This window comes from Calypte anna, chromosome 10 (genome assembly GCF_003957555.1).
Source record: "Calypte anna isolate BGI_N300 chromosome 10, bCalAnn1_v1.p, whole genome shotgun sequence".
Classification (NCBI taxonomy): domain Eukaryota; kingdom Metazoa; phylum Chordata; class Aves; order Apodiformes; family Trochilidae; genus Calypte; species Calypte anna.
Window position 1 is genome coordinate 6,540,543 of NC_044256.1, and position 27,774 is coordinate 6,568,316.

The window sequence follows — 27,774 nt, forward strand, 5'->3', positions numbered from 1 at the left end:
TGCCCATAACCACCCCAAGCACGGCCAGTTCCCCATTTCCAAGCTGGTATCAAAACAGGATTGCAACCACAATACTAGAGAATTCATGAAATTCACTGGGGATCTGGTTATGGCCATTAATTTTACATGAAAAGAACTCCTATCGAACAGGAGCTGCTATCAAGACAAGGCCTTAACCTAACATCTGCTGAAAAAGAAAGGACTTTTCCCTGTCTGTTCTTGTCTCCTCCCTGATTCTCCCAGTATATCAGTTATAGCCAACCACTACCTCCTTATGGTCCATCTGCTTCTAATGGGCCTGGCTGTGCACACAATGCAGCGCCTCTCTCCTCTGGCTAAAAACTCCATGAGCATGGTGAGCTGTGTTCTGCCAGCTCACACAACAAAATAAAAAATAAGCAGCATGAGACTGTGACCCAAATAACGACTCTGAAGCTACAGACACTCCTGTGCCAACATGGCGCGCAGAATCTGCTCCACTGAGGTAAACCTCATGCCGGATGTAAGCCTGTCCCTGATTGGCTGGCCTTCCCTGGAAGGCTCCAGACCAGCCAATCAAATCCCACGAACCTCCGGTTGGGTGAGCGAGCTGCGCTGAGGTGGGAGGATAGTCCAGAACTGCTGAACCCTGTCATGGCCTCTGCCAGCACCACTGGGGGCAGGGCCAGGTTGCAGCAGCGCTTCTCAGCCGCAAGAATCTCTGGAAAAGCTGGTGGTACACAGCAGGGACAGAGACATGGCCAGGACAGTGTGTGGAGGAACATAACAAGATGAGACAGCAGCGAGGAGGGGCGGTAAGAGAGTGGCACAGCCATGGCTGAGGGGAAGCATGTGGGGAGGCACACAGAGTTATCAGGGTGCCCCTAGAACTTCTCTGTCAGTGCTGGTGCAAAGCTTGCTGGTAGTTGGCATCCAGGATAGTCCAGGTGTCCCTTTTTCTGTCCATTTATTGATAATAGTCTTTGACATTGGGGTAAGGACTGAGAACTTGTACATAAGCTCTGCCATTTCCTCACTCCCCTGACAGTGGCCCATGTTTCTCCTCAAATTGGAGGAGCTGCAGGATTTCTGCTCTGGATCTACAGTTAATTCTAAAGAACTGTCAGGTAGGTCTATTTAAGCAATCCTCCTCTGTCAAGGAGGAGGCTGAGCTCGAACTCAACTAAGATTGCTCATAATGGAAATGTTTTCCCCAGATTTCATCCTGGTACACATAGCTATGTCTCAAAATCAACCTTTTATTTAGAAATGTGTAAACACTTCCTGTAGATATGCTGAACAGGCCAAATGGTATGATATGTCTGCATCAAAATGATCTGGCTCAATTCAGCATTAAACCACATCCTTCCTCACTGGTCGTCTGCCTTATTCCTCCCTTTGCTGCAGCGATTCAAGCAAGGCTCACATTGTGCTGCAGTATTAGGAGAGCAGACCTGGAATACTGTGGTAGATACAGGTTAACAATGAGCCTGACTCAGAAGGGAAATGTTGCATGAGAACCTAAACCGTGTTTCTTCATGGAGTGCAGCAGTGTCATAAGCATACATTGCTCCCAAATAAGGCATTTTCATGTGCACAACACCAGCTTTTGTCTCAGCCTAACACCAAAAGCTATCTGAGCTTCTGCAACAGATGTTCATTTCCTCTTACACCCCCTCAAACTCCAAAATTTTCCATCCAGAAAGGCATCCAAAGAAGCCCTCCGGCTTTCTGAAAAGGTCCATCTGTAACTGAGACAGGAATTTCACAAGAATTAGTTTGGAGACACATACTGACAAAAAGGTTAGAGAGTTATTATTTTCATTTGTACTTTTAAGTAATTTGGATGCAGCAGAGTGCTACAGTGAGGAGAGTTTTGACAGAAAAGGGGTGATTTCAGTGTATTCCCTGTCAGCCAGCTGGCCTGTCACAACCTGTTTAAATCTACACGTGAACCCCATCTGTACAGCTGCACGGTGCAGCCTCGCTCTTTCCTGACACTTGTATCGGTTCCAACTTTACAATGCTTTTTTCATCCCTGCCTTTCAACAGTTCAGCGCCTGTTAAATTGTCCCTAGCGGTATCAGCTCTACCATGGCACGTCCCAAATCGTTTAACATCCGTCAGAGGGTCCGCCCCTTGCCAAGGGCCGGGACGGGAGCCCAGCCCAGGGAAGCCGCCTGCGCTATCCCGCCGGCGGAGGGCTCCGCACCCCGCAGAGGGCGGGACAGGAGCGGTGCCACCCCCTCCCGCCGCCGGCCCCCGCCAGCCAATCGGCCGCTTCCTTTCATTTGCGGACCGCTGTGGCGCGCGAAGGCGGGCCCGGCCCGGCCCGGTCCTGCCCGCGCGCCGCCGAGCGCCCCGCCCCGATGGCGCAGGATGTGGCTTGGCGGTGACGTCAGGGCCAGATGTTTTCCCAGGCCACGCCCCCGCAGGGGTCCGGGCGACTCCGAGGAGCGATAACGGGGAGAGCTTATTCTACTGTCACCACGCAATGGAAGGGCTGGGGAAACCGCATCTCTGTTTTCTGGGGCTCTCGAAAAACCAGCATTAATTCATACTCCAGGCAACAAGCTGCCACTGCCAGGATTTATTTGCTCTTGTTTCTCTTCCAGTGGACTTCCAACGCTCTTTTTTTTGTTGTTGTTTTTTTAATTTGGGGACAATCTGGGTGCGATCGTCACGAACAGTGTGGTTTTGATGGCTGCTAAATCAGTCTTTACTTCTACAAAGAGATCCAAGAAATAAGAGAGGCAAGAAGCCTGCTCCCATAATCGTTTTTAAAAGGGAAAGAGCAGTGTTGGGGGGGTTGTTTTGTGGTTTGTTGGTTGGTTTTTTTTTTTCCCTCTTGTTTGGATTTCTTTTTAAACTTACGAAAAATGGCAACAGCAGCATATGTGGATCATTTTGCAGCAGAGTGCCTTGTTTCTATGTCCAGTCGGGCTATTATCCACAGTCCCCAAGGGGAGCCTGATCCCAAGCCTCATGTGGGAATACCTTCTTCATCAAATGGAGAGGATAAGCGGGAAGTCAGAGAAACCGGGAAAGACAATGGATCATCATTACTTGTGGTAGCTAGCATTTTGGCAGATCTGAACCAGCATGTCCCAAACTCACCCACTCTAAGGACGGATAAAACAGAGACCTTTGATATAACAGAACAAATACACATTTCTATTGCTCCTAAGGAGTTTGAGGAAGAAAGTGTGTCTTCGGCTGGTAAGCGTGGAGGAGGAAGAGCAGCCACACCTACTAGCCTGGCTGCAGTAACTGAGCCAAGCCCCAGACAAAAGAACAAACACACGAGAAGCTGGACTGACCCTGGATCACCCCAGAAAAAGCACAAATGCCACTATGTGGGGTGTGAAAAAGTTTATGGCAAATCTTCCCATCTTAAAGCTCATCTAAGGACCCACACAGGTTAGTTACAATCCAGCCAGAGATTTATTTGTTACAGCTTGGTAATTAAAATGAGCATTGAAAAAGCAAAACCAAACAAACTTGTATTTGACGACCATTGTCGTTTGCTTCTCAGAACTCAAGCTCGGAAAAACCAAACAACAACAGCAAAAAAAAAAACCAAAACCAAAAAAACCCAAACCCTTTTGGAATAAGCCTTTACTGGGCACAAATTCAAAGCTAACGTTGCCCTTTTTATTACTTAACATCACAGTGAATGGTGTGTGGGTCATCTGTGTGGATTGTACCAAGCTGTAATTTTAAGTTGCTAGCCTTCTTGTTCCTTGCACCTTCTACTCTCCTTTCCAATGCTTCCTCCCTTCCCTCCTTCTGCTTTTCCTGTCACTACCTTTTTACCAGCATATCACTTTCCATACAAGCATCAATACTGCCGATACATTAAAATTAAATGTTCTAGAGGCACCTGAATGACTGTGTCTGTTTCTTTCTTTAGCAGACACTTGTGTGAAAGCTAGAGTAGACGCGGCAGCAGTTGAGAGGCTGAACATGAGTCACCAGGAGGCATAAGTGTAGAAAGGGGTACACAGGCAGTCTCAAAACAGCTTTTGGCAGCTCCATAAAACCAATTTCAAAACAAAAAGCATTTGAACGCAAACACTAACTTGTTCTGACCAGTGTTCACTGTTTACTTTTCATGAAGACTTACCTGCCTTGCTATTGTAATTCATGAAACACAGATAGAAAAAAAGAGGAAGTCTTGAAAGTTATGCACCAAAAGCATTGGGAGGGCCATCTTGAAACAGGCCCCACAGCTTGCCAGACCTCATGCTTCTGCCTGGTGCTTGGGGAACTGAGTGGCTTCCTGTGAGACACAAAGCACCAAACAGTGAGACCTATGAAGGCACTGATCACAGTGGCACACTGACTAGAGCAGGTTTGTGCAAGCTGCTTACCTGAGCAGCATGGTCAGTTCACTTATAAAGAGCATTTAAAAAAAAAAAATATCCTCAGAACTAAATATGATTTAATTACTCTGGAGTGGTTTTAGCTCAGAGGTGGCAGCTTTGGCCTTACCTCTTAAAGTGTGCCTTCAGCTTTTCCTGCTGCCTTCCTGAGATAAACCAAGAACCCTTCTAAATTGAGGGTATGTTTTGCTCTCCATGGGAGAGAATAAAGCCTCATCAAGTCTGAGCATATGGATGGACAATTCCCTGTGCTGCACAGCCAAAGGAACAGCATGTTCCTGGCACCCCAGGCAGCCCGCCCTGCTTTGCACTGTGTAACAGCTTTTTGCCTCCTGGGGAGTTACGCAGAAAAGGTGCTTCCACTTGGTTTGCAGGCATTGTCTCCATTAATTTTCAGTTCTTTTGCTTTCTTATTTCTGGCATTCACCGTTGTCTTAAAAGTGAAATATAAATTTAACAATGTTTCCGGGCTCCCAAATCAGCTAGAGACCAAGAAAGGGAATTCCTGTCTCTGATAAAGGGAGGAGTACTCGGCCTCGTCAGCCCTGCGAGGGGAGGAGAGGGAGGGCAGGGCCAGCGGGGAGTGTCGCTTGGGGCTGCTGCTGAGCAGAGTCATTCGGGGACGCTGGCTTGCCTCCAAGTTCTCTGCTGTGTTGGTTTTTTTAACTCTTCATGTACTGTATTTTTTTCCAGGTCTGTAGGGCTTAATTGGTTATTGCTGTAGCTAATGGCACTGAGAGAAGAGAGTCTGTGTACGTGTTTCTGAGAGCTAGAGGAAAAGCAGGGAAGGGACTGATTTTGCCCTGGGAGTGGCAGGACCCTTGAGGACTACAGCTTCTTTGTTTTCTTGCGTCTCCAGTGTCTGTGTGGGAAGCCGTAAGCAAAGCTGCCAAGTTTCCCTCCTCACTGGCAACAGGTCTGTCTCTCTTTGGATTGAGCTGGAAACAGGCTTAAATACCTCTTACTCATCTTGCAGAATGTTTCCTAAGAGGATTGAATTTTTTTCTTTAAAAGAAATTGTGTCAGGCTTGAAAACAGTTTATATGACACTAGGAGTTACCCTAGCAGAACAAGCAATGAATTCCAGAACTGGCAAATGTTTGTGTTTACAAAGAACAATGGGATTTTACTGATTTAGAACAAGGGATTTTGGTCTCCTCTGCTTTCTAGTGGTCCTGAACTGGTTAAGTAACATGTAAACCTCTGTCACATGGATAGGGTGATGGATATCCACCTCACCAAACAGTGGTGAATGTACTGCCAAGTACATGTGCAAGGTGCTTTAAACAACTTCCCAGTAACTCCCAAACCTGTTTACTAAGAAACAATCAAAAACTTCTGCTATGGAGTACAATTTCCATTTGCTGTATTACTAGATGATCTGGTTTTTAGGGGTGAACTGAAGGCTAAGAACAGTACTCCAGGCTAGAAGATACTGATGATACGGCTAGGAGATAACCGACTAGTGCATTTTATAACCTGCTTTAGAAACTTATCTGTTAACTGTGCTCAGAAACTAGGCTTATGCTCATCTTACTTGAAAGAAGGATAGACTAGATCACTGAGCTTATGGTGTGGTAAAGACATGAAGCCTTCCATGTACTGTTGGGTCCATTCCAGACCACTTCAGTAGGGACTGAAAGCTGGTACTATTTTCCAGCTGCTTGGTGCTCTATGTGAAATCCTTCTGATAGTTAAAACGAGATTCAAGTGCTCAAGTGCCCAAAGCAAGAACCACATTGCAGAGAATGATAATTATACTATTTCAAGTAGAAGAACCAAGATAGAACAGCCAAGGAAGCAGCATTTGCCTTTTGCCCTCAGGCCCTTGCTCCGAGTACAGCATTTTAGAATTAAGGTCTCTATTGGAACATAACTTGATAGAGCAGTCCATAGTTTCTTGTGTCTGGTACACTAGTGGCTACGCTATCTCAGCCTTATGAATGCTTTGTCCTTATTAAACTGACAAATCCTGGAACCAGCAAACATTAGTCACAAAAATCTTTGTCATTCTCTCCACCAGCTTTCAAACTCTTCCCCGTCCCTGTCCCCTTCCCTTCCCCTCCCCCTGGGTCTCTTTTAAATGTTTATGTTTTCCACCCTACTCTCTCACTGGGTGTCCTGGAGTTCAACATGATCATCAGCCACAAGGCTCTTGAAGTTTTGATGTTTACCAGGTTATATTTAGTGTCAGCAGTGGTAGATGTCAAGCCCACATTTTTTTCCACTGAAGTTCCTATGGACCATATAAGCTGTGTTGTGATCCACAGATGCAGCACCCTGTCTGTCCCAAGCTATATTGATACAAAAATTTCCTTGGCGTACTGGTTTTAAAAATCCTCTCCACTCCTGAGAAAACTCCTAAGCATGAAGGACTTCCAGAAAATGAGATAATGCAACTTACATGACAAAATTCTCCTTCCTCCAAGTAGTTCTTGAGCATGGGGTTACTGTGAAGGTTTGGAAAGTCTCTGAAGTTACTAGAAACCAGTTTGTCTCTTTTGATTCACCAGTGAGAAGAGAGATAAAGTGCAGAGCCTACTAGCCATTTATAGACCACAACCTCAAAACACATTGTCCAGGACCACTCATTTCAGAGACACTGTAGAGACCCCTAAATTATTCCAACATATAAACATGTAATATGTAGAGAAAAACTTGACTGGATTTTGGGCAGGAATCACAAGTATCCCATGTATTGCAGCCCACCCTCAAATCACTTATGACCTCTCAAGCTTCTAGCTAACTTCATTAGTGTGGCATCATGAATGCAGAGAAAGCACAAAATAAACCTCCACTTAATTCCATTGAAATGTCCCTCTAAACTTCCTACTTCTACTTACTAAGCAGTATGTCCTAACACAGAAACAGCTTTTAATCATCAGAACTAAATGTGTTTGCACAAACTGGCATAAGCTAAGGTTATGTGGGCAACAGTCTCAGCCTGAAATCTTACAGTGAAACAAACCTGGGGGCCAGGTGGCTTAACAATGGCTGCTCTGTACTACTGTAAACTAGCTGACTTCTCCATGGCTGTTGGGGCACAGGAAGTGAAGTGAAGGCCATCCTAACTATATTAATCTTGCTCGCAGATGTCAGATTAGGACTCGTCCAAGAGAAAGTGATCAAGACTTTGCTGGTCTCCAGCTGGCAGAGTGAGCTCAGGCAGCTCTGCATTCAGCTTATGCAACCTTATGGAGGATATGCTATTAGGCATATTGTTCTTTTTAATCTAACCCTTATTCACAAAACATCAGCTGAATTGAAATAGGTAGAAAAGACAGACTCATTTCCATTAACTTAACTTGTAAAAATATTGCCATTTCTTTATATTAAATCTCTACAATCACATTTAAAAAAACCCCAAACAGTAATAAACCCATATGAAAAAAGCTGGGTCTTAATTTATGTACCCATTTATTCCCCACAATTATTCTCTTTTCCCTAAGCAAAATTTTCTGATGACTGCAACTGGTGTATGCAAGATGGAGAAATTCATAATGTATTAGGAAGCAATATAAGAAATAAAACAATGAGACCTCACTGTGACAAGTATGGCAACAGCATGGCTGGACAAATTGGCATAGTATTTGGCCTGTGTTTAGGTTGGTAAAAAGGCCTTTATATCAAGTCTGGATAAAATGTTTTAAACAGGAAGTTGGCTTTCAGTTCTAGACTATCTGATTTGCCCCAGCTACATAAATCCAAAACACAGCAGTAAAGCACAACTTCTTTGAAATTGGTTTGAATCAAGATGCTACCCTCTGTGTGTTTGTGAAGACACCAATTAACCAATGTGAGGAGATGCAAGTTCACATATCAGTGAAATAAACTTTAATCTTCCATTTTAGCACACAGCAATTACCAAAAACAAGGCTGGTTTGCTAGAAAATGAGGACCAGATTTGGCTTGGGGTTCCTTTAGTTCGCTTGTTAGATAGACTGGGGCCCTAGGAGTGTGTGTCACAAGTGGGCAGTGTTGGTGAAAATCCAAGCCATTCCAGAAGATTACAAGAGGAAAAACTTAATCTAATGCCTCTTAATGACATTCAAGATAACTCAGGACAACAGGGCTGCAGATTGCTCTTGTGTAGAATAGGATGAAATGAGTGGGTACCACTGGTTCAGTCCATCCTGCAAGCTGCCAGTCAAGCTGCTCTGGATGCCAGGGTTGAAAGGGAAGCTGTGTTCCTCTGAATAAGACGCCACAGGAAACTGGAAAGGCCTTTCCCCAGTGCCAGTTTCCCACAGGCAAGAGTACAGACTGAAGTGAATTTGGCCCTCTGTGTTGGTCAGCAATTTCAATTTTAGTAACTATGCCTCCTGGTTTGGACTTCTTGTGCTGAAAGTTAGAAACAGCCAGCTGGCTCTGCATGGCTGCCTCCTTGCTATCATTAGCATACACTCAAATTATCAAAAAGCTCCAGAGTGCCTCTAGGCTGTTGTGTCAAATAATGCTCTTCTATTGCCTTCCACCTCCTCCCTCAGCTGAATGCATCAAAATCTTATGGGAAAAGCTCATATGGTAGCTTCAGAACACCTTCAAATGGCCAGCCTTGGGAAATAGTCTTTCCAGACTGAACCATAAAGCATTCTTAAACAGTTTAGCAGCCTGCTCCTGCACTTTTTGAATGCTCCTGAATTCTATCATTTTTCTAAAAACTAATTGCCTTACATGTCTTTAAATAAGCCTATATTTTTAAAAGCAATACAAAAATGCAAAGCATGGCTCTGGCAGGGGGGGTTGGATTAGATGATCTTTCGAGGTCCCTTCCAACCCCTATGATTCTATGATTCTATGGCTTTTGTTTGCTCTGAAAGAGCTTTACAATTCCTTTCTTACTTCCTCAAAACCAATTTCAACACATTAAAAAGAAAAATTACTCAATTGAAAACATGAAACACCTTCATTTTCAGCCCTGCCTAAATCCTCATCTTAATATGCAGTTCCAAAGAAGAAAGTTCATCCTTGAAAATACTGACCTTAAGGCTAGATCAAACAGCCAATGTTAACTGAAGACAGCAAAAAAAAAGCAATATTTGTGCTCTAAGCTTCTTAATTTTAATGTCTTTTAAATAACCACTGGGCATAAATTTCAAAAAAGATTTTAAAAGTTTTAAAACTTACATTTTTCAGAAGCAGCTCAAGGCAGAAAGAAAGGTAGATCAACTCCTGCACACTCCTTTTACCTGACTGAGTCAGGATTGATTAATAAGATTCAGTTAACACAGCTGCAAAAGAGTTAGGGTTAAATTGGTTGCATGGAGAATCCATTTGGCTGGCAAAGAAATTTACTACACACTTGAGCAGTATTAGCTACTAATGAAAACTAAATCTGATTGTTGTGGAGGTTTTCCTCTGAGAGGCTTCCCTTTCCTCATTTTTCTCCCCAGTCTTTACAGAGATCTTCATCATGCAGAAATTACATAAATAAAGCCTCTGATAACAATTAACAGAGTTTGGGTTTTGTATCTAAAAAGCCTTTAAAAGCAAAGCTGGGTTCACTGGGCTCATGTTTGTGATGGGCAAAGGTTCTACTAAAAACCTTCTCTGTCTTCTTGTTTCCTTCTCCACCATTGTTTTTGAAACAGGTATAATCAGCACAACTAAATGTTCCATCTCCATGATTTTCCCCCCCTTTTCCTCTGTTTGCTTTTGCTGAATACAGAGGGAAGAAGACAAGCTGTTAAAAAGATAAAAGAGCATTGCTTTGATTCTGAGGAGACACACAGACACACATGGTCTTGCTGTATGGCACTGAAACATACTCAATAAACCAGGAAAAATGTACAAAAAGAAATTTGTGATTTCTACAATTCATTGGAAATCACATTTTGCTGAGACCAAGACAGTTACTGAGCTGAGTCTAGCTCAGGCAGAGAGTTGCTGACCTGTGCAAACTGTGATCTTAGTGAGCAGAGGGTCATTAAGAGAAAACAACACAACACAACAATTCCAGTCACTGTCATTCACAGAACACACTGTTCAGAGACTGCCTTTTCTCCAGGGTGAAAACTTTGGATACATACTGGAAAATCAGAAACTTCACAGTATTCTCTTACCACAAACTATCTTCCTTTTAGCATGGAGGTGGTATTCAGATCCAGTATAATGAGACCTATTAGTACTGAAAGTGGTGAAGGTGCATCATCTTGCCATTTTCTTCATCATAGACACTGGTAGCAGAGCTTTCCTTGGGTCCTGCAAGACCCAAGTCTTACAGGTAGCATGGAGTAAATCAGTGTTTTTTAATGAATGGATGGGTGCAGTGGACAGCTGTGTTACTATTATAAATTAATCACAACTTTATGAAAAAAAGTGTTCTGCATGATCTGTAGAAGATTTTTCTGCAGTAGCACATACTGCTCTGTAGGACATTAGAAAGTATTTGAATGTGACATGATTTGGGCATGAACTAATCTTTTGCTGAACTGGAATTCTTTAAGATATTAACTCAAAATTGAATTTCATCTGAAAAGAAGGCACCTTTAACCATTTGCAATACCATTTCTGCCTTTTTGCTAATGTCTGGCTTGAACATGGTTATGGAACACCCAACAGCAGAAACCTGGAACTTGTTTATATTGGACATGTGGTTTCTAGTTCTGTTTTATAAGTTATGGTCCAACTTCCCCCCTGCTCCCTTCCAATTTTGGATCAGCTGTCTGGAAGTCAGTGCTGACAGAGCCAAAAAAGTACTCTGCTGCTCAAATGCAGAACAACCTTTGAAGGGTCCTTTCTGTAGTATTTCTATAGGTATACTTTTCTCCTTTGTTACCCACTTGGCTTTTATTAGATAGATTCGCATGGGCAGTGAGATCATTATCTTGCTGTGTTCAGTTTAACAATAGCTAGACAATGTGGGTTATTTAAGTGCAGGCACTAAAGTCAGACACACATATCCTGTATTTTTCAGGTCTTGCAGATTCAGCAGAGCTTAGAGGGCCTCCACTTAATATAAAAGTTTTTAAAAGTTCAGAGTGCTGCTGCTGTAGTTACTGCTAGAAAAACGACCTCAGAAGCTTTTTTGCAGCCCTACCATAAAAAACATTTACTAACCAGGAACTTGGCACAATTCAAATGGTAATAAAGTGAGCATATCCTGAAATGACCTCCAGAGCAAGCCAAAGATTTTTCTGTAATCAATTACAGCACTTCAGTAATGCTCTCAGGGATTACAGGAAAAATATTTGTGACTGAGTATTTGTTGACATTGCAGTCAATGAATCCATAAGCTATCTTAGATTAATTGCACACTATATTTTTACCAGACTGCTCTCTATTATTCGCTTATGTGAGTTTTTGAAATAGAGGCACCTAAAAAATTCACAGGAGAGAACAGTGCTTTGCAGCTTTCTGTCTGCTTTGGTCCTGCAGCCAGCTAGAATATCCCTGGACATGAAACATGCTGGTTATATATAATTTAATTACTTCAACAGCACCTTTTAAAACTGGTCAAGGAAAGAGACAGAACTGCTAATCACTTAGTTCTAGAGTAAGACCAGCTGAGGTATGGCACCCAAAAAGGAAGCACTGAGCTTTCTAAACTAAACAGCCATCAGTATTTCCACTAGAGGATCTTACAATGGAGCCAGCTGAGAAAAGTTAAAACACATCAGCCTAGTCCATCTTCAGATGTTTCCTGTAAAATTTTGCTGAAATGGTGAGCTCTTTGTGAATAGATCAGAAAAATATTTGTTTTGGAATCTGGGCTTAAATGAATGAAGTTACATTGGTACAAATTTATATACTAGACTGCAGCTTTATAGGTTCTTGCAAAACCTCACAGTGTATATGGGGCTTTCCTACATTCTTAATCTGGTAGTTTAGGATCCTGCTATAACAAATATGAACAAGAATGCTGCTAAAATCTCACTGAGCCAGAGGCTAATTCTTACTACATATTGTAGAGGCTAACTAAATTTAAATTTGGAATTTGTTCTAAATGCAAGCATAAGAACTGCAGACTAACATTTATCCATGATTGCCTGGCTGTTTTTTGATTGTTCTGGAGGCTGATATATTTTCCAAGACCAATGTGAATTGTACACATCTTTCTTCTGCATGCATGTGAAACTCTAATAGAGCCCTAAAAGCTCCTCTAAATCAATACAAGTTTCCATTTTGTGTATACATGTCCATACAGGCAGTGCCACTAGAATGTAGGCAGATAGCTCAACTTCCTGTATAATAAATACAGGATGCATTTGCAAAGTATGTTTTTTAGATTCACAGAACATGACCAAAACAAAACTGGATTTGATACCCCAAAGGATTACATCTCTGTCAGGATTCTTGGGATTCTTATTGATACATTTTTTTCCCATTTGTGCAGAGATGCACAGTATTTGCACCTTCAGACCAACAGACCATAAGTCTGTCGTAATGGAACCTATTACTCAAGTAATTACTCAAGTTTATGAACCTTGCAGCTAAGCATGCTGGAATTCCTGAATCCCAGCATGAAACCACTCATGGCTGCCAGACTTGTGCTCAGCAGGAGCTAGGAATATGGACAGGAAGTCAGGTTCAAGTCATTTTATAGTTCCCAGATTCAGGACTAGATTGACCAAGAGTCCAAATGGAAATAAGAACAGCTGGGAACTTCTATGATCTTTTTCATAATATACATTATGCCCTCTGCATAGAGTTTTGGAGCAACCCTGCAGACTTAGATGGCAGGAATATCTTTAGGAATTTGAGAGTAGTAGTTTAAAATAATGCGTGTTTCCTGTTGTATTTCACAGGTCTTTTCCATCACAGGAAGCTTCTTCTGAAAGCCTTTGGCCATAGTAAAACCCTGTATTTCATTAGCCATTCAGGTTTAGGCATGTGAGGTGTGCTCAGCTGATTTCCTGCAAACACAAGATGCACCATCTCAAAAAGCCAGAAGGGCCAGCAGGTTTCCTCTTCTCACCCAAAAGAGCAGACCTACTAACTAAGAGAATAGAGCTGCTAATTTCTCAAAGAAGTGTAGCAGAGCATGAATAAATGTGCCTGAGGCACTAGTAATGTATGTTTTGCCAAGTATTTGGAATCTTTCTACTCCACCTTGTCTACCTTTACACCAACAACATTTTAATATGATATGCATGATCTGTAGAATTCAGAATCTCTGCTCAGGAATCACTCACACAGTAAAATGGTTTACATATCAAGAGGGTTTTCAAATGCTTATAGGGAAAATGGTGGCTCTAGGCAGCTCTTCTAGCATGATTCAGATGTCTAAAGCACATTCTGTAGCAAGACATAGCTGGTTTTAATGCTAGACTGTCCTGTAAAGGCAAGATATGAAGACACAGGCGCAGTGTGCAAGAGAAAACAGAGTTATAGTTGGTAAAGAGGCCATGCTTCTATAGAGGTGTTGTCTGGAAAATTTTAAAATAGCAAAGTTGTTCCTTTCATTAGTACTTCAAAAAAGAAAAACACTGAAAGTAGTACTTTCTTCTGAAAAAAAAAAGTCCAGTTAATTTCTGTTGTATATATGTTGAGATAGTTGCTTCAAAAGTAGGGAGATGAGTTTTCAAAGTTATATATACTAAGATGCCTTTGGCAAGGCTGTCTTTGAATGATGTCCATTTTCTACTTAAGAACTTAGCTTTTCAATTATGTTTCACATCCAGAGTCATCCTCAGATAACTGTCTTGTACTCCTCCACAACCATACACTTCATTCATTCATTTCTTTCCAACACTCACCATGGCCTCTCTCCCACGCAGTGACCCCCATGTCAGACACAGCTGGTGAGGCTCTGAGGACCCTGCAACCAGCTGTCCTACAAAATGATCCTAGAACATGGAGAGATCACAGGAGCTGAGCTTCACCCAGCATGTGTTATGCTGTGGGTATTAACTCTCAGAGAAATGGTGCTCTAACAGTAATGCTGCTCTATTGCAGTCTGAATAAAACAGCCTCCCTTCTGCCACATGATGTACCCCCCTTCCATGTGACTTGCTGATGCCCTAAGTCTTGCAAGCTTAGGGAAAAGTTGTTTGGCAAGTCTGCATAAGGAGGAATGCTAAGGGAAACTCACTGCAACATCTCATTAGTAACCACTTGTTTCAGTTCTGTGTAGAGTGTGGCCAAGGTGGTCATGCTTTCAGAAACATTAGAGAGACTCCTGATTTTCTCAGAACCATCCTCTAGATTCCAGCCCTAAAGGTTCACTCCAGAGATTCAGACATTAAGACAGCCAAAATTAAGACAGTCTAATCGGTGATAAATGTTCAAAACCTTCTCTTATTTATATTCTGCTTACATTTGAGAATGAGGCCTAGAGATGTTTGTGCTTACATGCACTTGTAGTTTTAAAGAATTAACACAGAAAAGACTGAAAAACAAGCTGACACTAGAAAGGAACAGGTAACAGTGCTCATTTTTTCTTTTCATGCTAGATGAAATGCTAGATGGGGTGGTGCAAAATAAACAGGGAAGGTATTGTCAGAACAGAATGTGTAAATGTGTAAACTCAAAAGAGTTGAACACTGAATTGCAAATGTTGTCCTTTATAAAAAAGTTGACCTGCTTTAAAAGTGAGCACATTAGAATATGAATACAACTGTTATCATAGAATCTGATTCCTTTATTAAAACCAAAAACCTGAATCCTGGTTTAAACAGGAAGGGTGGCTTTACAATCTGGGCAGATTTTCTGAAGTGTATGTAGTGGGTTTAGGCATGCCTTGAAGCAGGCAGCTTCTTAGTGCCAAGCAACAAACAGACAGACCTACTGCTTGATTATCAGCCCATAAAACTACTTTCCAGAGCTGCCCCTTCCCTGAAGCTCCATGCTCCATACGGTCACATTGGCTGATGCTGCCCATAAACTACTTCAGCACCACCTTGCTCCCTGGCACAACAATCCATCCAGAATGAGAATAAAAATGAGATTCCCACTCCTTCCCTCCATACAGTTGCAATAGACTCTCAGTATCAGATTTTTCACGGAGTGTTACAGCTTTAGCTGTACTTACAAATGCAGAAGTCCCATGCTTCACGCATGCTGTGTTACTGTGAGGCTGTTGATTAAACAGTTCAAAAGTTCACAAAGAGACATTTCACAGTTACACCCAAGGGTAACTTAACCATCTTATGTTTGCTTGGCTTCTAGCAAAATGAAATCTCATCCTGTCCCCAAATCCTGAAAGATGCTGTGCACATAAAATGCCATAGCTTACCCACAGTATCTATTCATGCCAAAGTATGTGGACTTCAGCTGGAGACAGATTTCAGTCAACCTCTTCCAAAACTCAAATAAATAAACTATAGGTTTTAGTTTAGTTGAATAATCCTGTAGTCTGTTATTTTGCACAGCAGGACAACCTTTCATTAATTTTATAAGCTTTGCTTTTACAAACACTTTCTGTTTTTAGAAGAATAGAATAATAAAAAAACCATCGGTATGTCAACAGAGAACAGACTGATTCATGGGGTCATATGACTTCTTCTTTGCAGTTATTCACATAAATGCAGGGTAAATCTCATGGAGCTGAGATTTGACAATTTCAGCTTGAATTTGCCTACAATTCACACCAGGTGAATATAACTTTTTACTACCCATTTAACTGTGCATCTACTTAAAACATTTCCATTGTCATACCAAAGATCAGGCACATTACCATGCAGTTTTTTAATGAAAACCATCACAAAAGCCTGTGAGGTAGACTTTTACTGAAAGGAGTCTAAACCACTACAGAGGTCATTTCTGTGTTTATTATACAGACAGGTGTGGTATGTGATGTTTCAGTCTGAGTTCACATAGTCTTGCAATACAAACACCTTCAGGTTCAAGCTTTATGTTTGTTCTAACCTTTAAGTTCCTACCTGCCACAATGGTCAGAACTCAGATATAAAACCTAAGACCATCTGAGTAAGCTAGTAAGTTCCAACAAGGACTTGATGACAGCATTTTCAGGTAGAGAGAGAAGACCCTTGTTCATTAAAAGAGCAAGGAATAACCTGTATCCTATAAAGAAGCCTGAGGAAAGATAGGTGATCTCATTGATCAGAAAAGGAGAACAGTTATTTGTGGAGTTACATTCACAAGAAAACTTCTAAAACAGTTCAGACATTTAGAAGCCACTACATTGCATTTTTGGTTCCTGCCATTTGACCCATCAGTACCTATTGGCTAATTCTTTTCCATGTATAATTTCTCTGTGTTCAGACCATACTATGAATGGGTTGACAGCCTGTCAGCTCTGTTGCAATGTAGTCCTAGGTTTCAAGAAAAATTAGCACAGATTGGAAGAGGAGGAAGTGTCCTATAGTGAGTGAGCATGCAATCTTTTTTTCCACTGTAAGAGTGGGCTGGAGAAAGACAGGATGCCAAGGAATGTAATACTCTGTAGAGCTCCCATGGAGCTGCTAACAGTTAGAAGTCTGATCCAGAGCTGTTTTGAGTCTGCAGAGTGGGCTGGGTAGCCGAGTGAGCAATTCTGATGTAGCACAGGAAAGATCCAGGCAGCAATTTGTAATGGAAACCTTGTGCTTCTGTTGATACCTAGACTACACATTCCCTGTAGACATATTTGGTTCAGTTGTGTCAGCTCTTGGTAAGATTTTTTTTTTCCTTCCTGGAGAAGCAAGTCTGTGGAGTTTTCTTTCTTGGCTTCAGTTGCTGTCTGCATAACATTTTCATTAATCACTTTATTTGCTCTAACAGAGGGTGAGAGGTGCAGCCGAAATCATCAGCTTTTAGCAAACAACAGATCAGTATGCTAGCATGCTAGAACAGAAGTAACACAAGTCTGCAAATGGCTCAACGAGATCTCAGTCCAGCATACATGTCATCCATCAAGGTCCATATTATCACTTCCCTTTTCAAGTTTTAACTGGACTCATGTGATAAAAATACTGCATTTATTATTATTTATAATTGAAGAATCCTCTTCTAGACCCTTGTCACTTTAAAAGGTTTGAGTTGGCTCATCACTGTGACAAAAAAACGAACAAAATCCCACATATCTTCACTGCTGTTAGTCTGTTATGTCTTAAGAGGCCAGACTTCTCTGACCTATGCTGGAGACACAAGCTTTGTATGTAAGGAATGAAGAAAACCCTTGAAAAAGTTTTTGGTTCAAGGCAAGAATTCTAGGCTGAAATTCCTTTGCTGAGTGATACAAGAGGTCAGATTTGCTGATTAGCACTTACATTCTTTTGTTTTTGCAATCCCAGTATTCATTTGAAGTATTTTTATTAAAAAGCAGGACTGACCAATGGAAAAGAATAAACCCCCCATCTTTCAGTTTTGTCATTCAGTAACACCCAGATGTGCTTAGAGGCTTCACTTACGGTGTTTTGTTCTTTTATTTTCTGTTCACATTAGGGGGATTAAAAAACAGCCTCCTTTATTACCATCATAGATCTGAGTAGAAAGTACTGGAGATATACAGTAATTAAAGAGGTACTGTACTAAGCCCCAGAGCCTGCCTCTTTGCAAAGAGTCTGATACTTCAGTGTGGTTTGGAAATGATATATAGCTAAGACATATCTTCCTCTCCTCAGAATTCATCACTTCATCATTTCAGAACAACACAATTTAATTATCTTGCATTTAAGTACAAAGACAAAGGGTCAGATATTGATCTCCATTCTTGGAAGAAGCCACAGAAGAGACAAAATCAAGTGGAAGTTGTTGCTCTTTTAAGTTAGTGGCATTTCAGCTGTTTTACTGAGCATTAGTCTAGGATTTAATGCCTCAGAGATAGAGGTACCCAGTAAGAGTTTCAGGTTTACTGAACAGAAATTACAGAGAGCAATTGCAGGTGCTTGATTTTCACAGAAAACCCAACATTTAGTTTGTATTATTTTAGAACATATTCTCTTTGTCACTGAGGCTGTTGCCTTTATTTTCTCAATGAGTACTCTCATTGGTACTCAGTAAAAGAGTCTTGTTTACTCATAGATTCCAGGAGCAGAGAGGAAAAAAATGTTGCTTTTATAATAGGATGTGGCAAAAGTCCATGTAAACAAAGGCAGTGCACTTAATGGAAGCAGAATCAATAGAAGTTATTCCTGTGGGGCAGGCAGCATCCATTCTGGCCTGCACACTCACCAAGACATTGAAGTTGTCCCTGCTAGGTAGGATAAATCTCTGACCCCATGGGTATCCTACTAGCTCAGATGATCCTCTTTTCTTAAATGGGAGCTCACCATTTTGCCACAGAACTTTTGGTGACAGTTAAGCTTCAGAATTAAGACAGAATCAACAAAAGAGCAGCCTTAGATGACAAAGATAAATCCATTTGGAACTGTATGGGTATTTATCCCTTATCTTTGAAATCACATGCATTGTAAATACCAGCTCATACAATCATATATATATACACATATAGTAATATATATCAAATATAATCATATATACTGTAACATCACCATTTCTCTAGCTGATGGATTCCTGCCTTTTTAAGAAGTGCCAGAAGTTTTGATTACTCAGTTTTACAGACTACAAGTGTAAGTGACTTCAAGTGCACATGCTGTCAGTGCAGCCACATAGCAAGACCGCAGGAAATACAACAGAAAAGGGTCAAGAGAGAAGCAACGATTGTAGATTTTGACAAGGCCATCTAGAAGACAGAGCAGAAAGTTGTGCATTGTGTTTCTAACTGTTAGAAGAAAACTTTACCTGCTTCTGAGATACGGGGAATATCTTCCATGCTCATTACACTTCTGTGAAGAGAAAACATACATCTGCATGTTACTCTCCTGTTCCTTTTAACTATGCCATATTATCAGACTAGTGAGAAAAAAGATGACTGGAATGGTGACATTTGTCTAACACCATACTTCACCACCGTCTATTACCTTTCTAGTTTGCAACTAACCTGATCTACAACCTCAAACACAGCACAGCTCTGACTGACGAAAGCGAGATGTCCACCTTTTACAAAATGAGAGCATTCTGTATAAGCTTAAACACAAACCAAAAGATGTATGTGTATTATAAAATCACTAAGAGAGGCAAGAATATAACCTTTCTCGATGCAAAAGAAACTATTTGGATAGAAACAAGAATATTTTTTCTGTACCTTCTTGTCAAGGCTACTGGCAGTTCTATGCTGGGAAGCTGGAGAGGACAACAAAAACAAGGATGCCTGCAGCTCCCTTCATTTTGCTAGTAGCTGTAGATAGTCTGTGACCCTTTCTTAGAGGAACTATGACAAATCTCTACACCGTAGGTGTGTTTTCCAAAGTACATGTAACTGTTCCCTCACTTCAGTTTCAGAGTTGCCTTTCTGATGGCATTTCTATTCCACTGCATTCTATTCATGCATCAGTTTGAGTTGTTGTAATCTTACCTAAGTGCTGAGCATATGACGAGATTAATTATTCACAATAATGGTTCAAGGCTTTATTCACCTAATTCAGCCTCTTTACTAAGGTAGCTTTAAATACTTCTGCTACTTCTAATAGAGACAATGTATGTCAAAGAGATGTGTCTATACAGCTACCATGAAAGGAAGGAATCCTGAAGTCTAAAGCACCTTAGTTATTTTGTATCCATTTCTGTTTAAAGAGAAAAATTCTTTAAGGTATTTAACACAGAGAAATGCAACTACGTTTATACAGTCCCAGTTTTGATATAGTCTACAACACTTCAGAGTTCCACAAGCCTCTGGCCTCGTGACACTGATTTTCTTGTAGTTTCAAATGAAGAAGGAAAAAACAAGACAGGGAGGGGTTGTGTAAGGAAAGGAAAAGAGATAAAGTGAGAAGTCCTCTGAAACCAGGAAGTGAAAAACTGCAGTGGGGAAAGCCTGATACAAGCAATAACAAGTGCTGTGTGTCAGTACAAGGGTGGAGTACAATAAGTAGCATCAGGCTCTGTGCTGAGGTCTAAAGACACAGATATGAACTTCAACCTGTGGAATTTCGGAAGAGATTTTTTATGACACTTTTATGGTCTTCAATCAGTAAGAAAGAGTTTCTCAATTACCCAGCAGGATAACCTAATATTTGGAATACTGTCTAGCACAGAGAGAGACTACAATGTAAATGTGGCTGGAGAGAAGAAAACCAAATAAATGCAAACAACTACATATCCATGGAACTCTATCACTCTCTATCAGTCCAGAAAAGATGATAAAAATATATTTTCCTAAAATATGCTTGGTCTTTCTGGCATGGACTTTGGGTTGGTTGCTACTTTGCAGTGACAGAGTGAATCTTTACTTTTTGAAGGGACAACTCAAAACAGATACAGAGTTTCACAGGGCTGCATCACTTGCCAACAGTTTGCAAAAAGACTCAGGAGGATAAATGTACACAATACAAAGCAGCTTAGAAGAACACAGGCAAATAAGTTCCTTGTACTTGAGATGCTGTAGGGAATCACCTAAGATTCCTTGGGCCACAGTGCAATGCTAGAGGACATATTCTCAGTTACACTGCCAGCATAGGTCTAAAATCTTGCCAGGATTTATTGTTGGTTGTCCTTGGAAATCCCTTGTGCATATAAACACAGGGAGTCCAGTGGAACTTGAAAACACAAAGTTGGTCCTTTTGAGAAACAGATCTCCAGTTAGTCACCTAATAAAAATTTCAGGCATTTAATCTTCATGAAAAAAAATCTAACAAGAAATGTTAATGAAGAATATTAATAGCTTTGTGTTTCTTTATCAGCAAAAAACTATAGAAACTATTATTTTTGGTAAACAGTTGTCCATTGGCAAATAGCCTTTTATGAATAACAGAACCATATATTAGTTAAACTCAGGAAATATTTTAGTCCCCAAGCTAAAGGAATTCAGATAGAGTTACCAAAAATAATCCCATCATCCCAAAAGAAGTAAAACGTTTTGGTCAAGGAAAAATAAAATCAATGTGAGCTTCTTGGTTTGTGGCATTTTTCTGCAGTTCAAAGGGTTTTGTTTGGTTGTTTGGGTTTTGGGTTTTGTTTTTTTAAATTTTTGTTGTTGTTGTTGTTTTTATCAGAATAAGTTATCCACACAGCTCTAGCTGGTTTTTCACTCTTTCATTCAAAACTTCAGCAAAGCATGTGGCGCTGTTTCTTTTTAATGAATTTATGGCCATTTCATTTTAAAGCCAATTTGCTTTATGATTTATTTTCCAGATTCTGTAACATAACTTGTAGCTACTTACTGGTTGGTTTTGTGAAGTGGTCTGAAACCAGGCTTTAGCTGGAAGTGGAACACAGAGCTTAACGTACCAAGCACACACTGATGCACTTCACCAGAGATGAAGTGAGAATTAAAGAGGAATCAAACATGAGTTTACAGGGTAGGCAGAAAATTACTTGGTAAAGATAACAGGTTCAAATTTCAGATTCTGTGCAAAAATGCAGGATAAAAAAACATTGGTATTTTAAAAGCTACAGAAACTCACACAGAACAGTTCAGATTGGGCATCCCAGTTTGAAAAGCGATTGAGTGCAAATATGGAATGTGTATTTTAGACAACAGAAAGATTATGTGATGGAGTGGCCTAGGGGGAAAAAATGCCTAAAAAGGCTAGAATGATTCTACCTTGACAAAAGACCAACAAATGTTGCTGATAAAATTGTTAAAAACTGAGGTTTACCATCTGGCTGACATTACTGAACTAGTTTAAAATAAAGGCCTACAACCTAACTGAAAGAATGTTTTTTAAAAAAATAAATTGTTTCCATTATGTTGAAATTGACTGGGAATATTTTTAAGAAGTATCAGATAGCTGCATGGAACATGCCAAATCCATTATTTTGGGTTTTGGGTGGACCTGACTGTGGTTAAAGCTAGGGGAGGAATTATGCACTATGTGCACTTCTCTGGCATTGTAGCCATTATTATTATTATAGTATCTGAATGTTTGTTCATTATTTGCTATTCAACTTGTTCTTGTCAGATGAGGTTATACAGATAAGTCACATGGTGTATTCTGGGTTCCCAGATGGAGCCATACAAGTACTTCCAAGTAAACACATTCACCTAAAATGTAAATTTGCCACTTGGAAACTCTTTGCAGAAATATTCCTGCATGTCTAAATAACCCACTAAAAATGTTAAGGTACAGAAAATAATCAGAGGATTTAAATAATGGAAATTATGGTAGCTGTTGCAGCTCCTGGCTGGTAGTAGTGTCCTGTGCATGCAGAAGACATAAGATCCAATAATTTTTAAATTTTACAACTGCATTTGTTATTATTAAAATAAAGATTTTCCTGGAACTAGTCAAGCTTAATATAGCTGAATTCGCTGCCTGTTATATAGGGCTGAAGGTAGATGAGACATTCAAAAGACACACATAAGCAGATTCCAAAAACGTAGTTGCATTTAGCTTGTTTGGTTAGGAAATATCACCCAAAATTCATTAATTTAAAACTTAACTCGTTTCCATTTGTGAGAATTTGGAATTCTGAGGCTTTGAAATTTTTTTATTCCTTTTTAAATACTTGAGAAAGAAACCACTCTTCCTTCAACATCAAAGCTACACATTATACTCTCTATTGCACTCAGAAGGTTAAAGGTTTGGAGTTGAAGAGTGGTATTGAAGGATGACATTTTCTCTCTCCCTCTTTTTTTTTTTTTTTTTTTTTTTTCTTCTTTCTTTAAAATAACAGCCAGTCTCAAGAAACACAGTCTGGTTGACCAAGTATTTTTTGCCCCCAGATAGCATTTCCTCTCCTGGAGGAAGGCTGCTTCAGTCAGATCTCCATTTAACTGTCTACCCCTCAGCCTCTCCACCCTGCCTACTGATCTGTGTTGCCAAATATACCCTTAATTATATGTATGAAAATGTAGAAATACAAGAATAGCACACACTGGCATGTTCAGGTTTCTAGTCTGTTTTCATAACAACATACAATGCTTTGCAGAACAGATTGAAGATCACAGAAAATTGTTTCTGGCTTACTGTTTGCGGTTTTGCAGACACTCATGGGATTCCCATGATACAAATTTCTTTGTTACTACATGGCTTTGGCATATGCTTGAAGATTCTAACATAATGTGCAGAGTTATTACATGAGTTGGATTGAAAAAAGTCTCCAAATCATGGTTTGACTTAATAATACTCTAATTTATAGGCCAGTGGATATCACATTTCAAATTTTTCAGATACAATTGCCTAATTGTTTGCTTTGTAATCCTGAAAATGGTTGGTATCACAAGTGCCTCAACCTGTTTTGGCATTTCAGTCAGTATTTGTAGGTATGCTCAGGTCCACAGAGTACTTGGTATAATTTTTAAATGTTGGAGATGATACAGATGTAATGGTGAAACCATTGGTTCAGACTCCGTGTAAATCAGGGTAAGGACAAGAGTGCTCTACAAGTGTGGAACAAATCAAATTCAGTAGACATCAGATCAGTTTCCACCACTGCTGTAGTTTTTGTTGCCCACAATCACATATAGTTGCCTCAATATACATAATAGCTGACAAATACAGAATAATACAAAGGGACTTTATATAATATTATAGGAACAGGCTGGCTGTACTTCTGAATCCCTTACAGCAAGATGCATTTTTTAAATGCTGTTTCTATAGCCCAGGTAACCCTGCAGTGCATTTGGCAGTCTGCTCTGGCAGACAATGGAAGCAGCATGAGTAGCTGCTCCACTGAAGTGAATTCAGAAGTCAGTGCACCTGCAGATCTCATGTATGTTTACTCTGTGAGCACACAGCTTTTTCTTTTTACTGGGTAGAGCTCAGGAAGAAGCCAAATGTGTTCTTGCTCGTGTTATTTGCAGTTAAGATCAGTTGAATTTAATTCTCAAATCTGATATTTTTTCATCAGCATGTGTAACTATAACATCTGTGTGATGTCATGGTAGACAGAGGAGATAGAAAGGCTATACTTCAGTGGGACTTGTAACATGGAAATCCAAACATTTAAAATCACACCAAAAAAAAAAAAATTTACTCTGTTTCATACTTTTTAAAGGAATCTCTCGCTTGCCTCTCAAGAGTCAAGAAGCCTCAGCTGGTTTTGCTTCCTTTATTTCTAAGTATCTTTGTCTTTTGGAAACTTACCTCTGAGTCCTGCTAGTAATGTTCATACTGCACAAAAATCGTTCTGCTGCCAAAGATTCTCAATAAACACATTCACATGCGGACATGTTTCCTGATGTATTTAAGATATTCAGTAATATTTTCACATTAATATTTCAGATCAAATTCTGCAGTCATTATATAAAGGTAAAATTCTGTCTTCAACAGTGCCTAAGATGGAGCTAAAAATCTTTACTGAGTTGTGTACAGCCAGTCTGATGGTGAAAGCTCGTTGTTGAGTACAACATGACCATGGGTTACAGCTTATGCAAGACAGTTGTTCTGTGGTTGCATGTTCCCTAATGAGATTAGGCAATCAATTTGTATAATCTCTCATTCTGTTGATTGCTTTAGTGCCAGTTAAAGAACATTTATATAACTTACCTGCACAGAAAGCCACATCCCTTCTCTTTAAGAGATGAGACTGATGACAGACCATGAATTTCCACGTGTGGTTTTAAAGCAGCAGCTAGGTTATATCTTAATTAATAACCCACAGTAACTTTATTCCAGACTGTGTACTAATTTTTTATGAGCAATAATGACTTTTGTATCTTCACACAAGGCACCTAACATTTCCTAGCAATACAGCTTTTCTCTGAGGAGATATTACCAAACCTCAGCAAAGCAGGGAAGCACTCTAGAGAACCTTATACCACTACTAGAATGATGGCAGCTGTCAGACAGTGCATGGAAGGGAAAACCACTTGTCCAAGAAACTTAAAGGCAACAACCAAGAAGATAACTGGAGAGGACTGAGGAGAAACAGTAGTTCCTAGGAAGGAGGACAGGGAACAGTAGAGAAATGGGGGATGGAAGCCCACATCATCTTTGGCTTAGCACCCAAATTATCACCACCATCCTGAACATCAAATCAGGAAGGTGGTTAGCAACTTGGAAGTTCTCATCCACATCTGATGTGCAATGAGGAGAAGGGGAGAGAAGATACACATTACCTTCATCCCCTGACATCTTACACAGTGTTGCTCCAGAACCTTTTCTGTCATTATGAACTGGATTGTTGGGCCTACTGCTGGCTACCAAATGCGAGACATAGAAAAGAGCACCTGATGCCATGCTAACTAATCAGAAAAGGCCCCATTTTCTTTGTGCTTCATGGTGCTGTCAGTATCAGGAGCTCCATTTTAATTCTTGCCTTCCTTGTCTGAAAGCAGTCATTTCATGGCACGGTCCTTCTAGTGCAGGACTTTTGCTGACACCATTTGTAATGAAAACTAAATTAACTCGGGCAAAAGAAACATCCAAAGGACACTGTCTTACCAAAAAGATGCTGTAGCTCAGGAATGAGAAACTTCAGTCCTGCAGGCCAGATGCAGCTGTCAGAACATGTCTCTTGGCTTTTCTTCCTAGGGGTCCCAAAGTGCTCATAGAAGTCTATCTGAATTATCTTGGAGGCTTCATAAACAAAGTGAAAAAGAACCTACAAATCTTTTTCTGAGAAGGAGCCTCCTAAGTAGATCTTGGACATAAATGTTATGTCTGTGAATTTAAAACAGATTATTGGCTGTTTGGGGTCAATTTTGCTCTCAGACAATTTTAGTTAAAATTCACATAATATCTGCAGGAGGCTAGATTATTTATTTCTTTCCTATTTGTTATAGAATGTGGGGAACTTTTTTATTTTAGCACAGAATTTTTATAACTCTCTGGGCCTCCTGAACTGGCTATGCAGCAGTAGAAAGATTACAATTAGTGCAAGTAGGAAGTTATAAAAATTACAATTACAAAAAATTCGAAGTCTGTGTATTCACAAAAGAATAAGGTATTCTAGGTTAATAACACATAAAGAATGTGATGTTCACACTCAGTGACAGTAAGAACCAAACTGAAGTAGTGGACTGAACATTCAATTATTTGATTTTCCATTTTTAACAAGTGGAGAAACTAAGGATGGAAAGAAACAGTACAAGCTGCCTGAATTTATGCAGCGGATCAGTGATAACGCTGGGAATACATTCCAGGTACCCATTGACCCAACAATGCTACTTCTGTCAGTAACCTGGTACTTACCTCCCTAGCAAGTGGGCTGCTATTTCCTTTGGGCCCACAAGTCCTGATTTTTAGGTTAGCTACTGATAGAAGGCTGTTACTTTCAACGTAACACATTTATCTAGCTGAAATACAGTTGTTCTTTGCTTCACTTTTGAGGAGAATCAAGGCAGTATGCACAAAACAGGCATGGGTGTGGAGTATACAAGGTAGAAGCCTCACATCCAGTGCCTCAACATTGCCATTATGTATTTTCACCATAACTCTCTTTAAATTGCTGAAGAGAGAGACTTTGTCTCTTCTGAACTTCAACACTGAGTCACACAGGCACAGGGACAGCTTAGAGGAGGAAGTGTAAAGAGGAATAACAAAGAAGTTAAGTTCAGCAGACTGCAAGAGACATGAAATGTGACATCCATGAAAGGATCAGGAGCTCAGCATCCCTGAAGAACCAATTATCAAGGTATCAGTAGTTTGATTTACAGTACTTCTAAATAGGTTGGAATTCCACAGTGGCCTTCTCTGATAGAGAGTAGCACTTATCCATCCAGTTAGTGCCCAGTGGCTCCCAACCTTTTTCTCCCAACTTCCACTTATGAAAAATAAACCATGGAAAAATAAACCGCTGTCCCTTGTAACCACTCCCCCGTTTGTTTCCTGCAGGTGAGCGGCCTTTTGAATGCAACTGGCAAGGGTGCAACAAGAAGTTTGCTCGCTCGGACGAGCTGGCCCGCCACTACCGCACTCACACTGGAGAGAAGAAGTTCAGCTGCCCCCTCTGCGAGAAGCGCTTCATGCGCAGCGACCACCTGACGAAGCACGCACGGCGCCACGCCAACTTCCAGCCCAGCATGCTGAAGCGACGGGGTGGCAGCAGCTCCAGAACGGGCTCTGTCAGTGACTACAGCCGCTCCGACGCCTCCAGCCCCACCATCAGCCCCGCCAGCTCCCCGTAGACCTACCTGCACTGGATCTCAGCACTTTTTGCCTCTGATACCCAACGTGGAGTTTCGTTTGTGTTGCACACGTCTGGAAAACTCTGTCGCTTCCCGTTTTTTCCACCTCCTCCTTTTTTTTTTTTTTTTTTTTTTTTATTATTATTATTTTTTAAGAAATCAGTAAATAGCTGCCTCCTACTGCAATTTCTAGTTAAATTTTCTCTACCCAACCACACAAGTGGCTATTCTAACCTCATGGAAAGATAGACTTATATGTTCTACTTAGTGACTCCTGCTGTCTCAATGTTTCATACAATTTGCAACCATTAACACATCCTCTTGATTATTCTTTATAAGAAAACTAGAAATTAAAAAAAAAAAGAAAAGAAAAAAGAAAAAAAAAAAGACTCCATTTAATTCACCTCAGGTGTCAAAGTAGTTTTGTTGTAAGACCAGGTTGTACAACATGAGCAT

General features: G+C 40.5%; 1 protein-coding gene across 1 annotated transcript; it reads left to right on the forward strand.

The window, feature by feature from the left end:
* Window positions 1-2,249: 2,249 nt before the first annotated feature.
* On the forward strand, window positions 2,250-27,459 carry KLF13 (Kruppel like factor 13). Its single transcript, XM_008504667.2, has 2 exons — window positions 2,250-3,399; window positions 27,026-27,459. Exons 1-2 carry the CDS (start codon window positions 2,859-2,861, stop codon window positions 27,316-27,318), a joined length of 834 nt encoding a protein of 277 aa, XP_008502889.1. The 5' UTR covers window positions 2,250-2,858; the 3' UTR covers window positions 27,319-27,459.
* The last annotated feature ends 315 nt before the right edge of the window (window positions 27,460-27,774 follow it).

What these genes read in the sequence shown, in the direction of transcription:
- KLF13 (XM_008504667.2), top strand. Translation starts at nt 2,859, where the DNA reads ATGGCAACAGCAGCATATGTGGATCATTTTGCAGCAGAGTGCCTTGTT. An exon ending in TCATCTAAGGACCCACACAG is followed by an intron (nt 3,400 to 27,025) that starts GTTAGTTACAAT and finishes TGTTTCCTGCAG; the next exon opens with GTGAGCGGCCTTTTGAATGC.